Raw genomic sequence first — 15,288 nt, forward strand, 5'->3', positions numbered from 1 at the left:
TTTACAAGAGTCGTTCTCCATGTCTTAAACAAGATCAACTCGCCCATATGTTCTCTGCTAATAGACAAATAAATAAAGCCATAAACCTTCTATTATAGTAAAGGTGAAATTAAAACACTGAATTCAAGAACACATTGTGATTTTATATTCAGTTAAAATGTAAAGATTCAGTGAAAGGTGGAGTGTAGTAGACCAAATTAAAGAATATGCATTAAATTGTTTAGATTCAGTTGATTAATATTCAGTGTTTTTTTTAACACCATCACACTCAAAATCATTATTGCTATACATTTATGTGTTGAATTTTGTAGCCATTTTTTTTTCTCAAACAATGTCTCAAAATGAATACTACTTTTGCCTTGTTGGGGATTCCTAAATCTGACCCCTCTGCTGCACAACTGTTTCAGCAGCCCTGTCGTCAAATGGCCATAGGTCAGCCTCAGAGCCATGGCTTGTTCCAAACATTTGTCTTTGTATGGAGACTTTCCCTTTAAGGAACGTACAACAGAACTAAGTACTGACAACTGTTTCAGAGTCCTTAACATACAAATGTGTCAGTGGACACAAGAAGAGAAACACCAGAGAGGATTCATTCCTTTGCAGACAGCAAACACTACAACCAGGCCAGCAGCTCTAGTCCTACTTCTTCCTTCACTCTGATCATCACATCTCCTACTTCTTTCCTACTACCAAGGCTGTGTGGTCAGCCTACTGCTTCTTTGGTGAGCTAAACAGATTTTTATAAGACTTTGTCTTATCCAAACTAAAGAGAAGGACTTTCTCTGAAGGGTCACTTGATGGCCTGCAAAGCTATATATATATTTTATATTCTATTTTATATTTTTTAATGCTGACTCTTTTTGTATCTTTTTAAATCAACTAATTGTGTTCCGAGACCTTTTCCGAGACGCACGTTTGACAGAATGACCTCTCCCGAATTCTGCTTATTTCTGCGGCCTTTCTTTTATACTTATATAGAGGAAGTTTTGACAGCCAAAGTTTATAGCGTCCTCTCAGACCCCACTCCCCTCCCCCCTCGAGCTCGCTGGAGCCGCACACATGCTCTGACAGACAGCGAGTCAAGGTAGTGACTTCATCCCTCATTCACGAAAACTCCCCCTCCCTGTCCTTCTTCCCAGTTCTCTCTCTCTCTCTCTCTCTCTCTCTCTCTCTCTCTCTCTCTCTCTCTCTCTTAGGCAGCATGCCCGCCGTTTTGCTTGTGCTGCGCTCCGTGCTCCTCTCTCTCCTCAGTAGCAGGCTAAGTCGCTCGGCCGCGCAGCTCCTTCGCAGACTCCTCTCCGCGGCCTGTTCGCGACTCGCGGCTGCGATCCGACACATCTGGGAGCGGCTCCGTTCACAGGAGTCCAAGGAGGCCATTCTGGGCTGCGTGCTGTGCATTCTCAACATGCACAAGAAGGTGGACAACTGATCTATTTCAATAGTGTGTTTCAGACAGCTAGGCCGACAAAGTGAATTGTTTCAGACCAGACTTTTCAATAGCGTTTGTTATTATTATTTAAAATTTTTGTTTGTTTATAAAATAAATACGTTTGGAAGACCGAGACCATGACAGAAAGCATCGTAAGGAAAATCCAGCCTTTCACCATCGGAACTAAACTGTCAGCTGGGCCAAAGTGTTCACTTCTGACAAATGACTACTTACCAAGTCGGACGCTAGACAACCGAAAACTTCAGCACAGCCTGAACGAGCAGGTGTCTCTCTGCCTTGGACAACCTAAGGGGCGCGCCGCCGACAGTTACTGCGCGGGTGCACCTATCAGCCGCGCTGCAGACGAACGTGATCAGGAGGAGACGACCAGGGAGGATCACCTGAACAGAAACGAAGTCTCTCCGACCGTTTCAACCTCCAGATCCGTCCGCAAGATCACCATCAGCAAAAAACTGGAGGGCAGCAAGGACAGAGTGGTCCACGGAGCAGAACGATCAGCGCTCAAAATAAGCCGCAACTCGGAGAACATCAACAACAACAATAACATCACAACTGCAAGCACACACCTGCCTAGGATAGTGGGGGTTAACTGTGAAAACAAGCCAAATTCCCATTTCAAGGTAATCTGACATTTTAGTTGAACTGTTTATAATATAAACTATAATTTACATCAGTCCAAACCACAACAACAAAAACACATCATATGTTTTCTTTTAACACTGTACTTACATTTAATAGATTGATTGTAATATAATTAAATGTAAAATGAAATTGAACATTGAATACTTGTTTTGTGACAGTCTGGCAAGTTACAGTCGCTGGTAAGGTACCCAGCATAGTACAATATGCAGACACAATAATAATAATAGGTTATCCATAACATGTTTTATAGATGATACAAAAAATTTTAAATGCAGTGGTTGAGTATGGAAAGTTTTTGTTTGAAAATCCCATCATCTGTTGTTGGCAAAAGTGCGCTTAGCCAGCTAGCCTGCATCACGTGAGCACTGTGGAGAGCTACACTGGTGCATTATTCATTCAAGCTTGAGGGAGAATGGTGAGGTCATCTTTTATTCTTTCAGTCTGGGCTTTATATTTTACATTAGATTATACATTTTATGCATTCTGAACAATGGCAGGGATTGTAGTTCTAATAAAAAGATAATTTCCTTTCCTGTAGTATTTCAACCAAAAGGGACTATTCTAGAATGTTTAGTAGATAATAAAATAATGTTAATGCCATAATGTGGATCAGATAGAATTTTTTGAACATTTGAAACTCATTTTCCCAAAAAAGTACTTTACTGTTGTTGTTTTGGTTTAACAATAACAAAATTCTACAGATTCTGAAAATGCAGCAGCTGAAAACGTGTCTCTGTTTGATGTCAGGTTTTGTTGTGTAAAGACTGTGATGAGCAGTGCAGCAGCAGTCAGCAAACAAATGGATTTCTACTAAACTGGGAGAAACGCTTTGATGTCCAGCAGGTAAATATGGTACAGATAATAAAATATTGTTTTTTGTTGTTTTACTTTATTTTTCTGCTGGTTTTCTGTCAATATGGATTTTAGCAAGTGTTATGTGTTTCATGTGATTATTTTTATTCATAGTTTCATTTCATTTGTTTAGGCTACAGCATCTAGCTCAGTATACCATTTACTTGGCATTCGCTCTCTTTTTGCTTCTTTGAAATCAATATCAAATATATAATACTTCACCTGTGCAGCATACTGTGTATAAACACAAAGCATCTCAATATTTTCCACTGTAGATTATTGTTGTCCTCAATGTAGCACGGCAAAAATATTTCAGAAAGTGAATATTTTAAGGGCATATGGTGCTTGTGCCTTGTGTGTATGCAGAGAAACTGAATTTTGACCACTGTAGACTTTGAGTATTGTGAGTTTATCCATAGCCAGCTGTATATATGATTTGTATATATAATCTCTCAGAATTTTGGAAGTGATGTCATCTACTGAGGCGACCAAGCTATCAACATATTTTTTTAAGTTTTCATTTGGGTTTTGCAAAGACAAAAGCAGCTGTGAAATCTTTGTGGTCATTAATGTAGGATGAGGATTTTAAGTGATCTGACCACTTGTGACTTTTTTTGGAGGGGCGATAGCTATTTATTTACAATGGTAAGGGCATTCACTAATTAACATAAAGCAGTCACTGCTATGATTTGACCTTGCCTTAGTTCTTTGAAGCACAGAGTGTTGTGTGAGAGTCCGGTGTTCCACATTTTAAAGTGAAACAGGAATCTTCCTACTGTGACGGCATGTGGAAAACATGAAGTCACACAGGATGGCAGTTGGTAGACGACAGGAAGCACACAGACATCCTTAGTGCTGAATAATCACAGTGTTGGTGTCCTTATACTGACAAAACTGCCATCTTCTTTTTTCCACTGCATTGGTGCAACTTCCTCACACGACCATTTTGAACTAAAAATGAAAAGACAGTTTTAATAAAGTGCTGATGGGGAGTGTATTCAATTATTAAAATGATTAAAATATTGGAGAAAAATGTGGAGGACTGATATACAGTCAGTTGCAGTCAAGTGTATAAAATATTTTATTCATCGATTACATATTACATATTAACGTAATTGTGCAATTTATGAGATGAGTAGGGGGTATAGTTATGATAAGAGAGTATAAAGCGCATTGTGCAAAATGTGCAACAGTGATTGTGCAAAACAATGTTGTGCAATTTCAGCAAGAGGTAATGAGTGGCCTGTACTCTTATCATGTCATGACAGATTTAGAAGATCTTGGGAACTTTCAAGGTTGCCTATGAACTTTCAAGACCATGAAAGACAACTAAAGTATATGATGGCAGAATATATATATATATATATATATATATATATGTGTGTGTGTGTGTGTGTGTGTGTGTGTTGGTTTTTCCAGTTACTTTTGAGCCTGTGAAAAAAAAGTTTGTATTATTAATATTAATGCACTATAACTTCTTGAATGCTTTATTTCAAATCAATTGAGTTGGTGTGCAGAGGCAAAATTCCAACAGTTGTGTAATTGTCCAAATACTTATGTACCTGACTACATTTGTTGATACAGTGGTTCCCTGTAGGATTAACACGCACTATATATGTGTATAGCATAGTGGGTAACACTGCTGGTTGGGGTTTATTCCACCCCTGGGCAAGCGCATCAAACTATACCAGTAAGAGTCCTGTGTGCACACAAGTTTACCCTCATTATGAACAGAAGTATAGATGTCAGTTCTATCAGCAAAACTTTAAGGAGCTCTTAAGTCTTCATAACTTTCATCTCTTAGAAATAAAGCATTTGGGGAATGTGAGTTTTTAATTTTCAGAACTATAATAGCTAGTTTTGTCTAACATTGCCTCTTATGCACTGTAGTTGTGTAGTTTGTTATGGGCTCCTCCCCACCAATGATGCAAATGATTTATGAGACAAAGTTGGCGCCTCCTTTAATTTAGTCATCTGCGACATCATCACTGTCTATCACTGACTATGCCTTGTGGTTTTGTGGGCAGTAGTAATCCAAAATGACCCCAGTTCTTGTCTGAGCTTGTTTTTTATTCGGTGTGCTCTTATTCATGACTTTTGGAGAGTTGGCTAAGTAAAAATGAAAAATGTATCTTATTTCCATAGTTCTTGTTACTGAAAGATGTCTTTTTGCCCACAGACAGCAGAACTCAAACCCCAATCACCCAATGAAGACATTATGAGAAAGAGGTCACTCTGCAATCATCAAGAGGTCTCCATGGTATCAAAAGTGTTTTCAGTTCAGAAGGATTGCTGTTTCACTCAGCAAAATGCAATCTTCAGCAAAGAGATTTCTCAGGTACTAGATTTTATTGTGTGTGTGTGTATGTGTGTGGTGCATTGTTTAAAGAACATTGTTTAAAGAACAAGTTATTTGCTAATGTGGAAAACTAGAGGTGGACTATCCTCTGACCCTACCACAAATGTTTAGCACAGTGTTCTGCACTCTCTCTCTCTCTCTCTCTCTCGTGCTCATTATGTTCTTTTGTTCTTTTCTTGTTGTGTGGGGTAGGAGAGCAGAGTCAGAACAGGGAAGTGGGAGGGAATGTGGGGACTAGCCGCAAGAGGAGCAATTATTTGGGGATGAGATCATTGTTTGGCTCTGTCTCTTCACGCCTTTGGCCCACAGAGACGAAGCAGAGCAGGCTAAGCACTTGCCTTATCTCACTGCCGTGCTGACTCCGGCATACAAGGACATTTTTTTAGTGAGTTCGGCTCAGGGACACTGGCCACAGCTGGACTCTGATTAGAGTTTCAAACATTAACCACTGATATTACCAAATAAAAACATGATTACTCTCCATTTTACCAATGAGAGTAATCCTGTTTTGTTGTTGTTGCTTTTTATATAAAAACTCAACAAAATGGTTAATGCTGGAAAAAGCCTGAAATTACACTGAAAACTTTTTCACATACCTATACTAGCTTGAGTGCACACTGTCATTCAAGCAAAATCAGGACAAACCAAATACTAAGTAATTATTTTTCTAATTACACATTCATTATAATTACACAATAAAAAAATTAATATGTTAAATATGTAAATAAAGCAAAAGAAAAACAGTTTCTCTTGTGACATTAGACTTTTGGACCCCACTGTGTATCTATAACAGAAGGGTAGAATGTGATTTTTTTTATCTGAGCTGATCTATAAAATATGTATGTAAGAGTATGTTCTCTTGTATTTTCACAAATAACAAAAACAGATATGTGTAGGAATTTTCATTGAAAAATCATACGTCACAGCCCATCATTAATTAAGTAAACATAATAAATGGATGTAACCAACAAATGAGCGTTACTGACAAACACAACATAGCTTCTGTTTTTATTTAGAAGTGAATTTTTAGAAGACCAATCCGACCTGCCCTTGTTGTTAGTCTTAAAACTGTTTATAAAACCCAAATAACCAAATGAATAGAAACTTTTGCAAATACAACTCATCAAAGCATCAAATCAAATTTATTTCTATAGCACTTTTTACAACTGGTGTTGTCACAAAGCAGCTTTACAGAATCAGTAATCAGTAAAAAGACAAGAAATCAACAACATAAGAAGACCCCAAGTGAACAGTGAGTGAGTGATAAAGGTCACCAAACCATCAAGACTGTTTAGCTGTGCAACATAATCGGAATATCATGATATGATAATGACAATAATCATGGTGTAGTATAACTTAATATAATATAGTAGTGATCGTAAGAGTAGTGATAGTTAATATTAGAAGTGGCAAAAAGAGTCCATGTAGATTTTAACATGGTCATTGGGCAGGTAGACAGAATACTCATAATTAAAGGTTTACTTTTTTGTCTTACAATGGCTTTCCTCAGACATCTATGCTGTAGAACAGAATTAAGTAAACAAGCCTTTGTGTTCATACCAAATAAACACAGTTTGACAGTTTCTTGAATTGGCAGACAGTTTTTTACTCTTGCAACTCAACCATATCAGTTTTGCAGTTTTAAAGAACTTTAACCTCTGTTGTGAATAACATGACATTTTGGGGAATAGAGAGCTCCTCTTGATTATGTTTTTGATGTGTTACGGTATCTGAAGACAGAAGCAATGGCTGTGTTCTGGTACTTGATGAAGTACAATAACTACTTGGTGAAGTACTATAATAACTAGTACAACTGTTCTGAAATTCTTAAAGTACTAATATATTTATAAATTGTCTTTAAATATTTTTGTTTAAGAAGTGCTCCCAGACTGAAGCAGAAAAGCAGGAAGGCTTAAAGCAGGAAATGTGCTTTAAGTACTTAAGCATAACCCATATAAGGAGCAAATCAGGAAGGCTAACTGAGTAAAAGCACAACACATACAAACACATATATACCTGTACACATAGACGCGCATGCCCATATCTATGAAATAATAGCAGTTTTTGTAATGCAGAAGTTGTGTTCATGTCCTAATTTTACTTTTATTGCGATATTCAAACATTTGACAAAAACACTAACCAAATTGCTAACCAATTTGATACCCACTGAAATAAATGACATTAACATACTTATTAATTTATGAGCCAGATTGCAAATAATGGCTCTGATATTGTGTAATTTCCTGTAGGCCGAGGCCTGGATTCAAGGAAAGCTAAAACTTCTCAGAGATGGCAGGAATATGCAGAGATGCTCCCTGGCTGACTGTGAGGAAGTATCCCAGACTCTCCAGAGAGACCTAAAGGACTTTGAGAACACACTCATTCAGCTTAATCAGGTGATGATGTTGCCCATTTTATATAAATCTGCTAAATTGTTTTTAATTGTGGTTATTAAAATCTGTACTACTGGGTTTTTTGGGAAAGTGCTGTGAGCGAATATGACCTGAAAATGATCTGCTGCACTTAAATACTAAAAAATAATGTTTTTGTTAAATGTTGTTTTGTTGCTAAAACCAGATTTTGTAGCATTAGTATCACTGGCCAGGACTACTACTAAAATGGACATAAAATCAGCCACCAGCAAATGGCTCTGGCATTGCTAGGATACTACTATGGTGTGCCCAGTGGTTGCTATGGTGTTGCTAGGTTGTTGCTATGGTGGTCGATATGTTTTATGCTAATGCCTTTGTCTAAATGTTTGGCAAAATGGTGGAATGCAAGTAAGTTTGGCTAATAGAGCTGCGTCCACAAGTTTTTGGCTAAAATGTGGGGTGCCAAAACGTGTGCATAAAAGATGGTTGGTCCAAAAACTTGGAGCAATGAAGAGAAAGGTGGTAATGTGCATTCTCTTAGCTGGTTTGTGGGAGAGATGCCCTTTGTAACATAAGCAGTGTGACCATCTTTAGTTTTCCACCATTCATTTCTATGGGAAAAAAGTATGTTAAAATTGCGAAAGTGAGATTGGTTTGAACAGCATAGTTTTGGGCATACATCTTAAAAATATGCTATTGGTTCTGCAATTTTGCCGACTTGCTATTCCAGATTAGGGCAGATGTGTCTGAGTTGAGGTGTGGAAATCTTAAAAACTGTGGAAAAAAGCAGCTAGAAAATCAGATGGGATAAAAAATATATTGTCTCAAATTATGCCACATGAGCTCCAACACAGTTTTATTTTCTGCTGCTGTGGAAAGAGTACAAAAACGTAAAGCTTTATTAACACACAGTCGATGACTAACACACAAGCTTTATTAACACATCACATCTCCTGGATGAAACCCCACTTAGCAGTGAAAAATCTGTTTGTGCCTATATAGATGGGGGAGCAGTTGATCTGTAAACTGAACCCAACCTCTGATCTGGTGAAGAAGTGGCTCCTCCAGCTCAGAGACCAGTGGAGCATACTTAAACAGGCAGCAGACAGTCAAATCAAAGCAATGGGGGGAGCTCAAAGTCTGCAAGAGTTTAACAAGAAGGTGGATCAGCTCGAGATGTGGATTAAAAGGATGGTAATTGTCATTTTTATCAGTCTCATATAAACAGACATTTGCATTGAACCTTTATTAACATTGTTTCCTTGTCTTGGATTCACTCCAGTAGATTGAGGTGTTGCTTAACAAATATATTCTGTTTTACATCTTCTGTGGTAGCTCTGCTTAAAGAAAACAATGGCTGATTTAAAACTACTTGGGGTTGTGAAGCAAACACTTTTATATGTGTCTGCAGGAAGAGAAGCAATCACTGGCCAGCCTCCTAGGGGAAAACATTGACAAGTTGCAGCTGACTCGAAGGATACTAGATTTAAAACAGGTGAGCCTTTAAATACAAGAAGCAGTTGGGATCTCACCATGAGATTATTACAGATTTGTAGGCATTTAGGTTTACTGCATCTTCATGACACTAGAAATTGTTTGGTCTGAAGTAAATTTTTCAAAGCCTCATTGTGAGATTTTTTGTTCTATTTAATATTAGGATGAGCAAATGTATAGAGGCCTCCATGAAGAAATTAACCATCTGGCCCTCAAACTGGAGAAGCAGGGGAAAGGTGAAAGCAAGAACATCTCCACTAGGAGGAAACACATTAACAAAATGTGAGTTACATAACTAATGTGAACCTTTCTTTGATATTTTCCACAGTTAAATCCATCATTCACTGAACTAGAACCACATGCAATAGTTTCAGTATGGGGTTTCATTTTGGGTTGCAGGTGGCTGAAAGTTCAGTCCCACTTAAAAGACTGTCAGGAAAATCTACACCTGGCTTTGGAAGTCTCCTCATTCTACAAGCAGGCTGATAATATTATCATTTCCATCAATAACATGGTAATAATCCTTAAATTATTTAGATTATTGTTTCTATCAGTACTTTCTTTGGTTCAGCAGACCATGGAAGTACTGTTTATTTAAATTACTTTTTAATTATTCCTGCTACATTACTACATCTACAGTAATGTACTACTACATCCAGTTACATTATTTGTATTGGATACCAAGGTGATATGAAGGTCAAGGATGATTTGTTATTCTTTTCTTACTTGTTATCTAGAGAAAATGTCTTTCTATAAATGAGAGAGCTGAAGTAAGAGGAGATGGGGAGATCCGGGAGATTGCCAGTCAAATTATGGTGTGTATTCTAAAAAAAACTATATACCTTAACATTAACCTTAGACCTTGTTTTAAAAGGTAAAAAATCATTAATAATTTTAATAATGACAGATAATGAAAAAGATAATGAAAAAGATCTCTAAAGAACCTTTCAGTTGATGGTTCTTAAAATAATTCTTAAAATTCTTCAGTGATTTTTAATTATATTTCAATTATGGTGCTTTGTCTGTAGCATATACAAATGCATCTCAAAATGTTTGTTCATAATTCAATTAAAAAATGTCATATTTTAGATTAATTACACATAAAGTGACGTATTTCAGTCCTTTTTGTTTTATTTTTGATTAGCATGGCTTATAGCTCATGAAAATCTGAATCTGGTATCTAAGAATATTAAAATCATATAAGACTATTTCATAAGATCGAACAGAAATGTACAGTCCTAAAGGGTCCAACTTTTAACAAGTATTTTTGATTTATACACTCAATACTTGGTTGGGGCTTCTAGACCACAGATTACTGCATAAATGCTGTGTGGCATGAAGGCAATCAGCTTTATGGCACTGATATGTTATTTAAGCCCAGATTGCTTATATATATAACATTTATGACACATTTATGTTTTAATTTAATTATGAACAAAAGAAAAATCTTGAGATGCACTAGTAATTTGCAATTCCCTGGATTCTGTAAAAAAGTAAAAGTGCTTAGTTTCTCATATCATATATGTTATCATATAATAAGCCTTACTTGGCATATATACGTGTGTGTGTGTTTGTATTAGGTGCTGGATGTAACAGCGTCTCAGCTTTCTAACCTGCACACAGCTCTGGCTACCAGTGTATCCCAGAAGCAGGCTGAGGTGAAAGATAGCTGGTTCCTTCTCCAGAGCACTGTCAGGTGACTACCACAGACCCCTATGGAGTCTCTGCAAGTGCACAGATCATTTTCTTCCCTAATGGGACGATTGCAGGTTTTCTTTCTCAGACATGAAATCCATTTCTATGCTTCTGCTCTACTGAATGTGTATTCAACATCTGTGTTTATTTTCTTAATGTGAGCAATTGCTGATCTGAATTTTCCTTCCTTCATCTGGCCAGCAGTATACAAGGCCGCTAAATTTCTCTGAAGAGTAAAGTTGATGATGAATGTAGAATGAATTACTATTTATTACTACTATGAATTAGTAGTGTAACTTTGTGGTCTTACATGTACAATTATGGCATTTGGCTATATTATGGAAATCAAACTTCTTCTGTCCTAGAAGGAATATATGGATTGTGTCTTGAATGTTAGAGCTTTATGAGACGCAAAGCTACATGTAAGGTTTACTGCTGAGTTGTGTAATGGTGGTAAAGATGTACTGTCATCATCATAACTTCTTAGCCCTGTTATGCCATTTCTTGTTAGAATTATTTAGGAAGGGAAATTAACTTCTAAGTCTACTAAGGCTTTTTCAATCATTCAATCGTGCTGATATTTATAGTGCGAAGATGACATTTATAGAGTTTATAATCCAGAGAGGTTGCACACTGTCCAAACTGTTTCAGTCCACTGAGGCAAAAATTCCAAGCATTTTGGTTTTTTTCAGTTTGCTCAGAAGGCTTGCTTTTACTTTGTTGACACCATTACGGTTTGCAATTTTCTTTCTGTGCATCTTAAGGGTTATAAATAGTGAATAATTTGATTCATTGAGTTGATTTGTGCATAAATGTGCACAAAGTATGACTTTGGTAAACTTGACAGAGGTAAACTGGTAAATGTTCAGTTTTGTTGTTTTGGGAACAGGGAGTCCTCTCTGATACTCTCTGTGTTTTTTATTTGTGAAAGATATAAATTTAGTATTTTTATTTTAACCAGCTTAATTCTATTAGCTATTTAAACTCTGTGTGATGTATCTGTCATGTTGACTTTGGATTGTACTGGCAGTTTTTTGTGACCCCTGTATGTTCTACTTTAGGAATGGGAAGGCAATCCATTTGCACTTAACCACCAGGGAAGATGGTGACCTCCCAACCTCAAACCGAGAGCCACTTAAAACTGTGGGAACAGACTTGCACAGAATCATGGGAAAAGAGGTGAAGGACGAGCACAATCGTTTGAAAGGGATTGCGGTTAGTACATCTGCTCTGACATAGTTATTGAACTGATGCACATTTGTGCATTTTAAAGCTTGTTTGTCTCTTGCTCTTTAATTTGGACACGCTACACACAAAACTGTCATCTTATCTGAAAAAAAGAAAGAACAAGCATGTGCTCAATGTATTGTTTAACACATTAGACATCAAGACAACAGAGCAAGGGGTTGCTCTTTTCCTAATTAGCATGTCTGGGTGGCAATCCAGACAGGTGTTTTCCCATTCCTGTCTCACATAGAGCCTTGTTGTCTATCCTGTAGCATGTTCAGTAAGCACCTTCCAATGTATAATTATACCCTGGCTCTGTAGATATGTAGAACAAGTCTTTCATATTCTCTTACATTAGGGCTAAAATAACATCTGCAGACTCCAAACTCAAAAGGCTGAGGTGAAACCCACTGGATTCATATAATGCTAATTAAAAAAAAAACATTGTATGTTTTTCAAATTCCTAACAGTTTATTAAAAGACTTTTTAGAAGTTTTAAAGGATTGTTACAGGAATCCAGTAATAGGACACAAGATAAACAAATCATAAAACATGAAATCGCATTTCATCTAAATTACATAATATACATAATATAAATAAACAAAATATAATCATATATATATATATATATATATATATATATATATATATATATATATATATATATATATTTCTCTCCTATCATTTTTTCTTGTTTCTAAATGTAAAATATATTCAATTCAATCTTTTTCAATAGCAATTCCCACAACAGATATTTTACAGATATTTTACAGAGGTCAGAATCTGGGCATCTTTTGATCAAGCTAGTTGCAACAGTAGCAAGGGAAAAACTCAAATTAAGAAGAAATAACCTTAAGAGAATCAGAGACTTAAAAGTAGAAACAACCTCCTCTGCCTTGGGGCCTGCCTTGTCCACACAATTAGCCTGCAGCAGTTTAGCCCACCCAGGGGCACCATAAGTTAGCTTTTTAGTACATACTCGCAGACACATCATAAGTGAGCCTATAAGACAAATGTAGGACATGGGCATACACATCCTATGTAGAGATGGGTTTCCGGTCTTTGTGCTTTGTTCCATTTACCCCACCCAAAGTTACTTCACCTGCATAGCTATGAAGAGGACAGAATGTGAAAGTGGGACTTGGAAAGGTTTACGGGTCAAGGCCAGGACAAGCCACCCTGCCTCCTTCCTCAGACTCTTTCCTTCACATAGAACAGACTTAAGGTGGAAAATAGACACAGTGTTGCTAACCCAGAAACTAAATTCATACTGCAAAGGAAAGAGATATGAAGTGGTTTACATGTATATGTAGTTATATGGTAAACATCCTAAACATCTACTTTCAAGGCAGACGTCTCTTAACATGCTTGTGTTCATTTTGACATGCTAACAGTATTTACTAGATGATTTGTATTTTTCTATTAATTCTTCAGCTCTTTTGTCAAAAAACACAGCTCCAGGACAGGCTTGTTTTTGAATGCTAACAGCAAATGTCATATGCAAGGCTCTGTTTCTTTTCCATCATCCACATTTAAGCTCAAGTATTCATAACTCATTGCTAGCCTCAACAGCATGCCTCTGAAAATGCTGGACGTAATTTAGGGGGAGTTGAGAGAGTAATTGCTTTTCTGTGTATAAAATCCATTATATAGTTTTTTTTTTCTCCACAGGACAACACCAGGATGTCCTCAGACAGCCAGCAGGAACCTCATCCAAACCCAGCAGAAAGCCTTGGAAGCTTGCGCTGCAGTGATTCCAGGGCCACATTTCAGACACAGGCCAAAAGGTGATGTGTCGTTTGACTGAGATTTGGCTCCTTGCCTAAATAAACAGCTTTCTGAAAACAACAACAAAAAAAGTGACACATTCTAAAATGAAGTGCTCTGTTTTGGCTTTGCAGGAGGACTCTTTCGAAGCCCAGCGGCCACCCACAGCTCTATGTGCAGCTCCAGAAATTCACTGTGTCTGCAGACAAGGTGCCCATTTATGATTCTATCATTACACAACTCTTACGCAACCAGTAACACTTAAAAACCCTCTCAAGCCCTCATCTGTCCATCTGGTTGTCATCGACAGGAAAAATCCCAGTCAGCTTGTCCAAATAGGTGTAACCTCCTCCCATCGCACTTGACCTGAATGGACTCAATAGTCCACCAGGTTAAGGTCATGGAAGCAAAAAGAGAATGTTTTTCTGGCTAATTGGGAAATACTACAACATGTTAAAGTACATTCATATGCTTTTTTTAATGACACACTCTTCTGTTTCATACACCAGCGTTAGTTTTCTGCTGCATTTGCTGACACAGAATGGGTCTTTACCCTAAAAATCCAGGCCAGCTGTTAGAACATCTAACTGGAGCAGCCAGCAATTCAGAGACTGGCCAAGAATGACTTTATTCACTGCCCTTTTTACGACACAACCTTTGTGTTTCCACTTCCTTGTGGAATCTCACACCTCATCTCATCCTCCATCCTCTAGACTCTCTCCTGGCTCAAAGACAGTATCACAATGGCAACAAATGTCTGCAACAGTATGGAGGAGCTTGGTACCTACGAAGTAGCAAAGAGGTACCAAGCTTCTCTGGAACAGGATATCCTGTCGAACAAAGCCCGCATAGAGCTGGTCCAGAAGGTGAGTTCACCAAGCATACAATGAAACCACTAAGGCGATAATCATGATTTTACATGATGAATTAATTTTTAAATTGCACTCAATGCACTATGAAGTCCATTAAATATTGAAAGTTGGACTCTTCTTGCTAACTCACATTCATAAGATCTAAGCCAGTAATTGTTGTTTAAACCTAGGAGGGCCATAGCCTGGTCCGAGCACAGCACCCTGGCAGTGCCAAGATCCAAGAGTTTCTCGGCCAGCTGGAGGTGCTGTGGGAGGAGCTCAAAAGTCGTCATCAGAGGAATAGAGTGATCCTGCATGCCTCTGATGAACTCAAGTGCAGGGTAAGTACATGGATAGGTAGATGAATGGGTGAGTGAACAGTATTATACATGTAATGTTCATAATTTTAGCAACTGGTTAGAAAGGTTGTGAGGCTGTTTTTCCTCAGACCCCATCCTGAAATATAAAATAGACATAAACTAATTGTGTATGCAAAACCTAGACATAAACTATGTGTGGGCAAAGTGTACTGCTTGTACCCCTAAATTATCCTTAATAGTTTGTAAAGTGTCCTACTAA

At 37.5% G+C, this 15,288-nt stretch overlaps 1 protein-coding gene across 8 annotated transcripts in view; it reads left to right on the top strand.

Annotated features, from left to right (window-relative positions):
- The first annotated feature begins 1,435 nt into the window (after nucleotides 1-1,435).
- mymx (myomixer) overlaps nucleotides 1,436-15,288 on the top strand; it is a 30,259-nt gene continuing 16,406 nt past the window's right edge. For 6 of the 8 annotated variants that reach the window (XM_072677549.1, XM_072677550.1, XM_072677552.1 and 3 more), the window contains exons 1-15: nucleotides 1,436-2,070; nucleotides 2,840-2,935; nucleotides 5,124-5,282; nucleotides 7,553-7,699; nucleotides 8,678-8,869; nucleotides 9,087-9,170; nucleotides 9,333-9,451; nucleotides 9,569-9,683; nucleotides 9,907-9,984; nucleotides 10,750-10,865; nucleotides 11,926-12,079; nucleotides 13,763-13,878; nucleotides 13,993-14,068; nucleotides 14,572-14,724; nucleotides 14,901-15,050. In XM_072677549.1, the coding sequence (XP_072533650.1) occupies nucleotides 1,567-2,070; nucleotides 2,840-2,935; nucleotides 5,124-5,282; nucleotides 7,553-7,699; nucleotides 8,678-8,869; nucleotides 9,087-9,170; nucleotides 9,333-9,451; nucleotides 9,569-9,683; nucleotides 9,907-9,984; nucleotides 10,750-10,865; nucleotides 11,926-12,079; nucleotides 13,763-13,878; nucleotides 13,993-14,068; nucleotides 14,572-14,724; nucleotides 14,901-15,050 (2,259 nt within the window). In that variant the 5' untranslated portion in view covers nucleotides 1,436-1,566. Of the gene's footprint in view, nucleotides 2,071-2,839; nucleotides 2,936-4,237; nucleotides 4,279-5,123; nucleotides 5,283-7,552; nucleotides 7,700-8,677; nucleotides 8,870-9,086; nucleotides 9,171-9,332; nucleotides 9,452-9,568; nucleotides 9,684-9,906; nucleotides 9,985-10,749; nucleotides 10,866-11,925; nucleotides 12,080-13,762; nucleotides 13,879-13,992; nucleotides 14,069-14,571; nucleotides 14,725-14,900; nucleotides 15,051-15,288 lie in introns of those variants that run through there. The other 2 variants (XM_072677553.1, XM_072677557.1) reach the window with 2 other exon arrangements.

Source organism: Salminus brasiliensis, chromosome 4 (assembly GCF_030463535.1).
Source record: "Salminus brasiliensis chromosome 4, fSalBra1.hap2, whole genome shotgun sequence".
Lineage (NCBI taxonomy): Eukaryota > Metazoa > Chordata > Actinopteri > Characiformes > Bryconidae > Salminus > Salminus brasiliensis.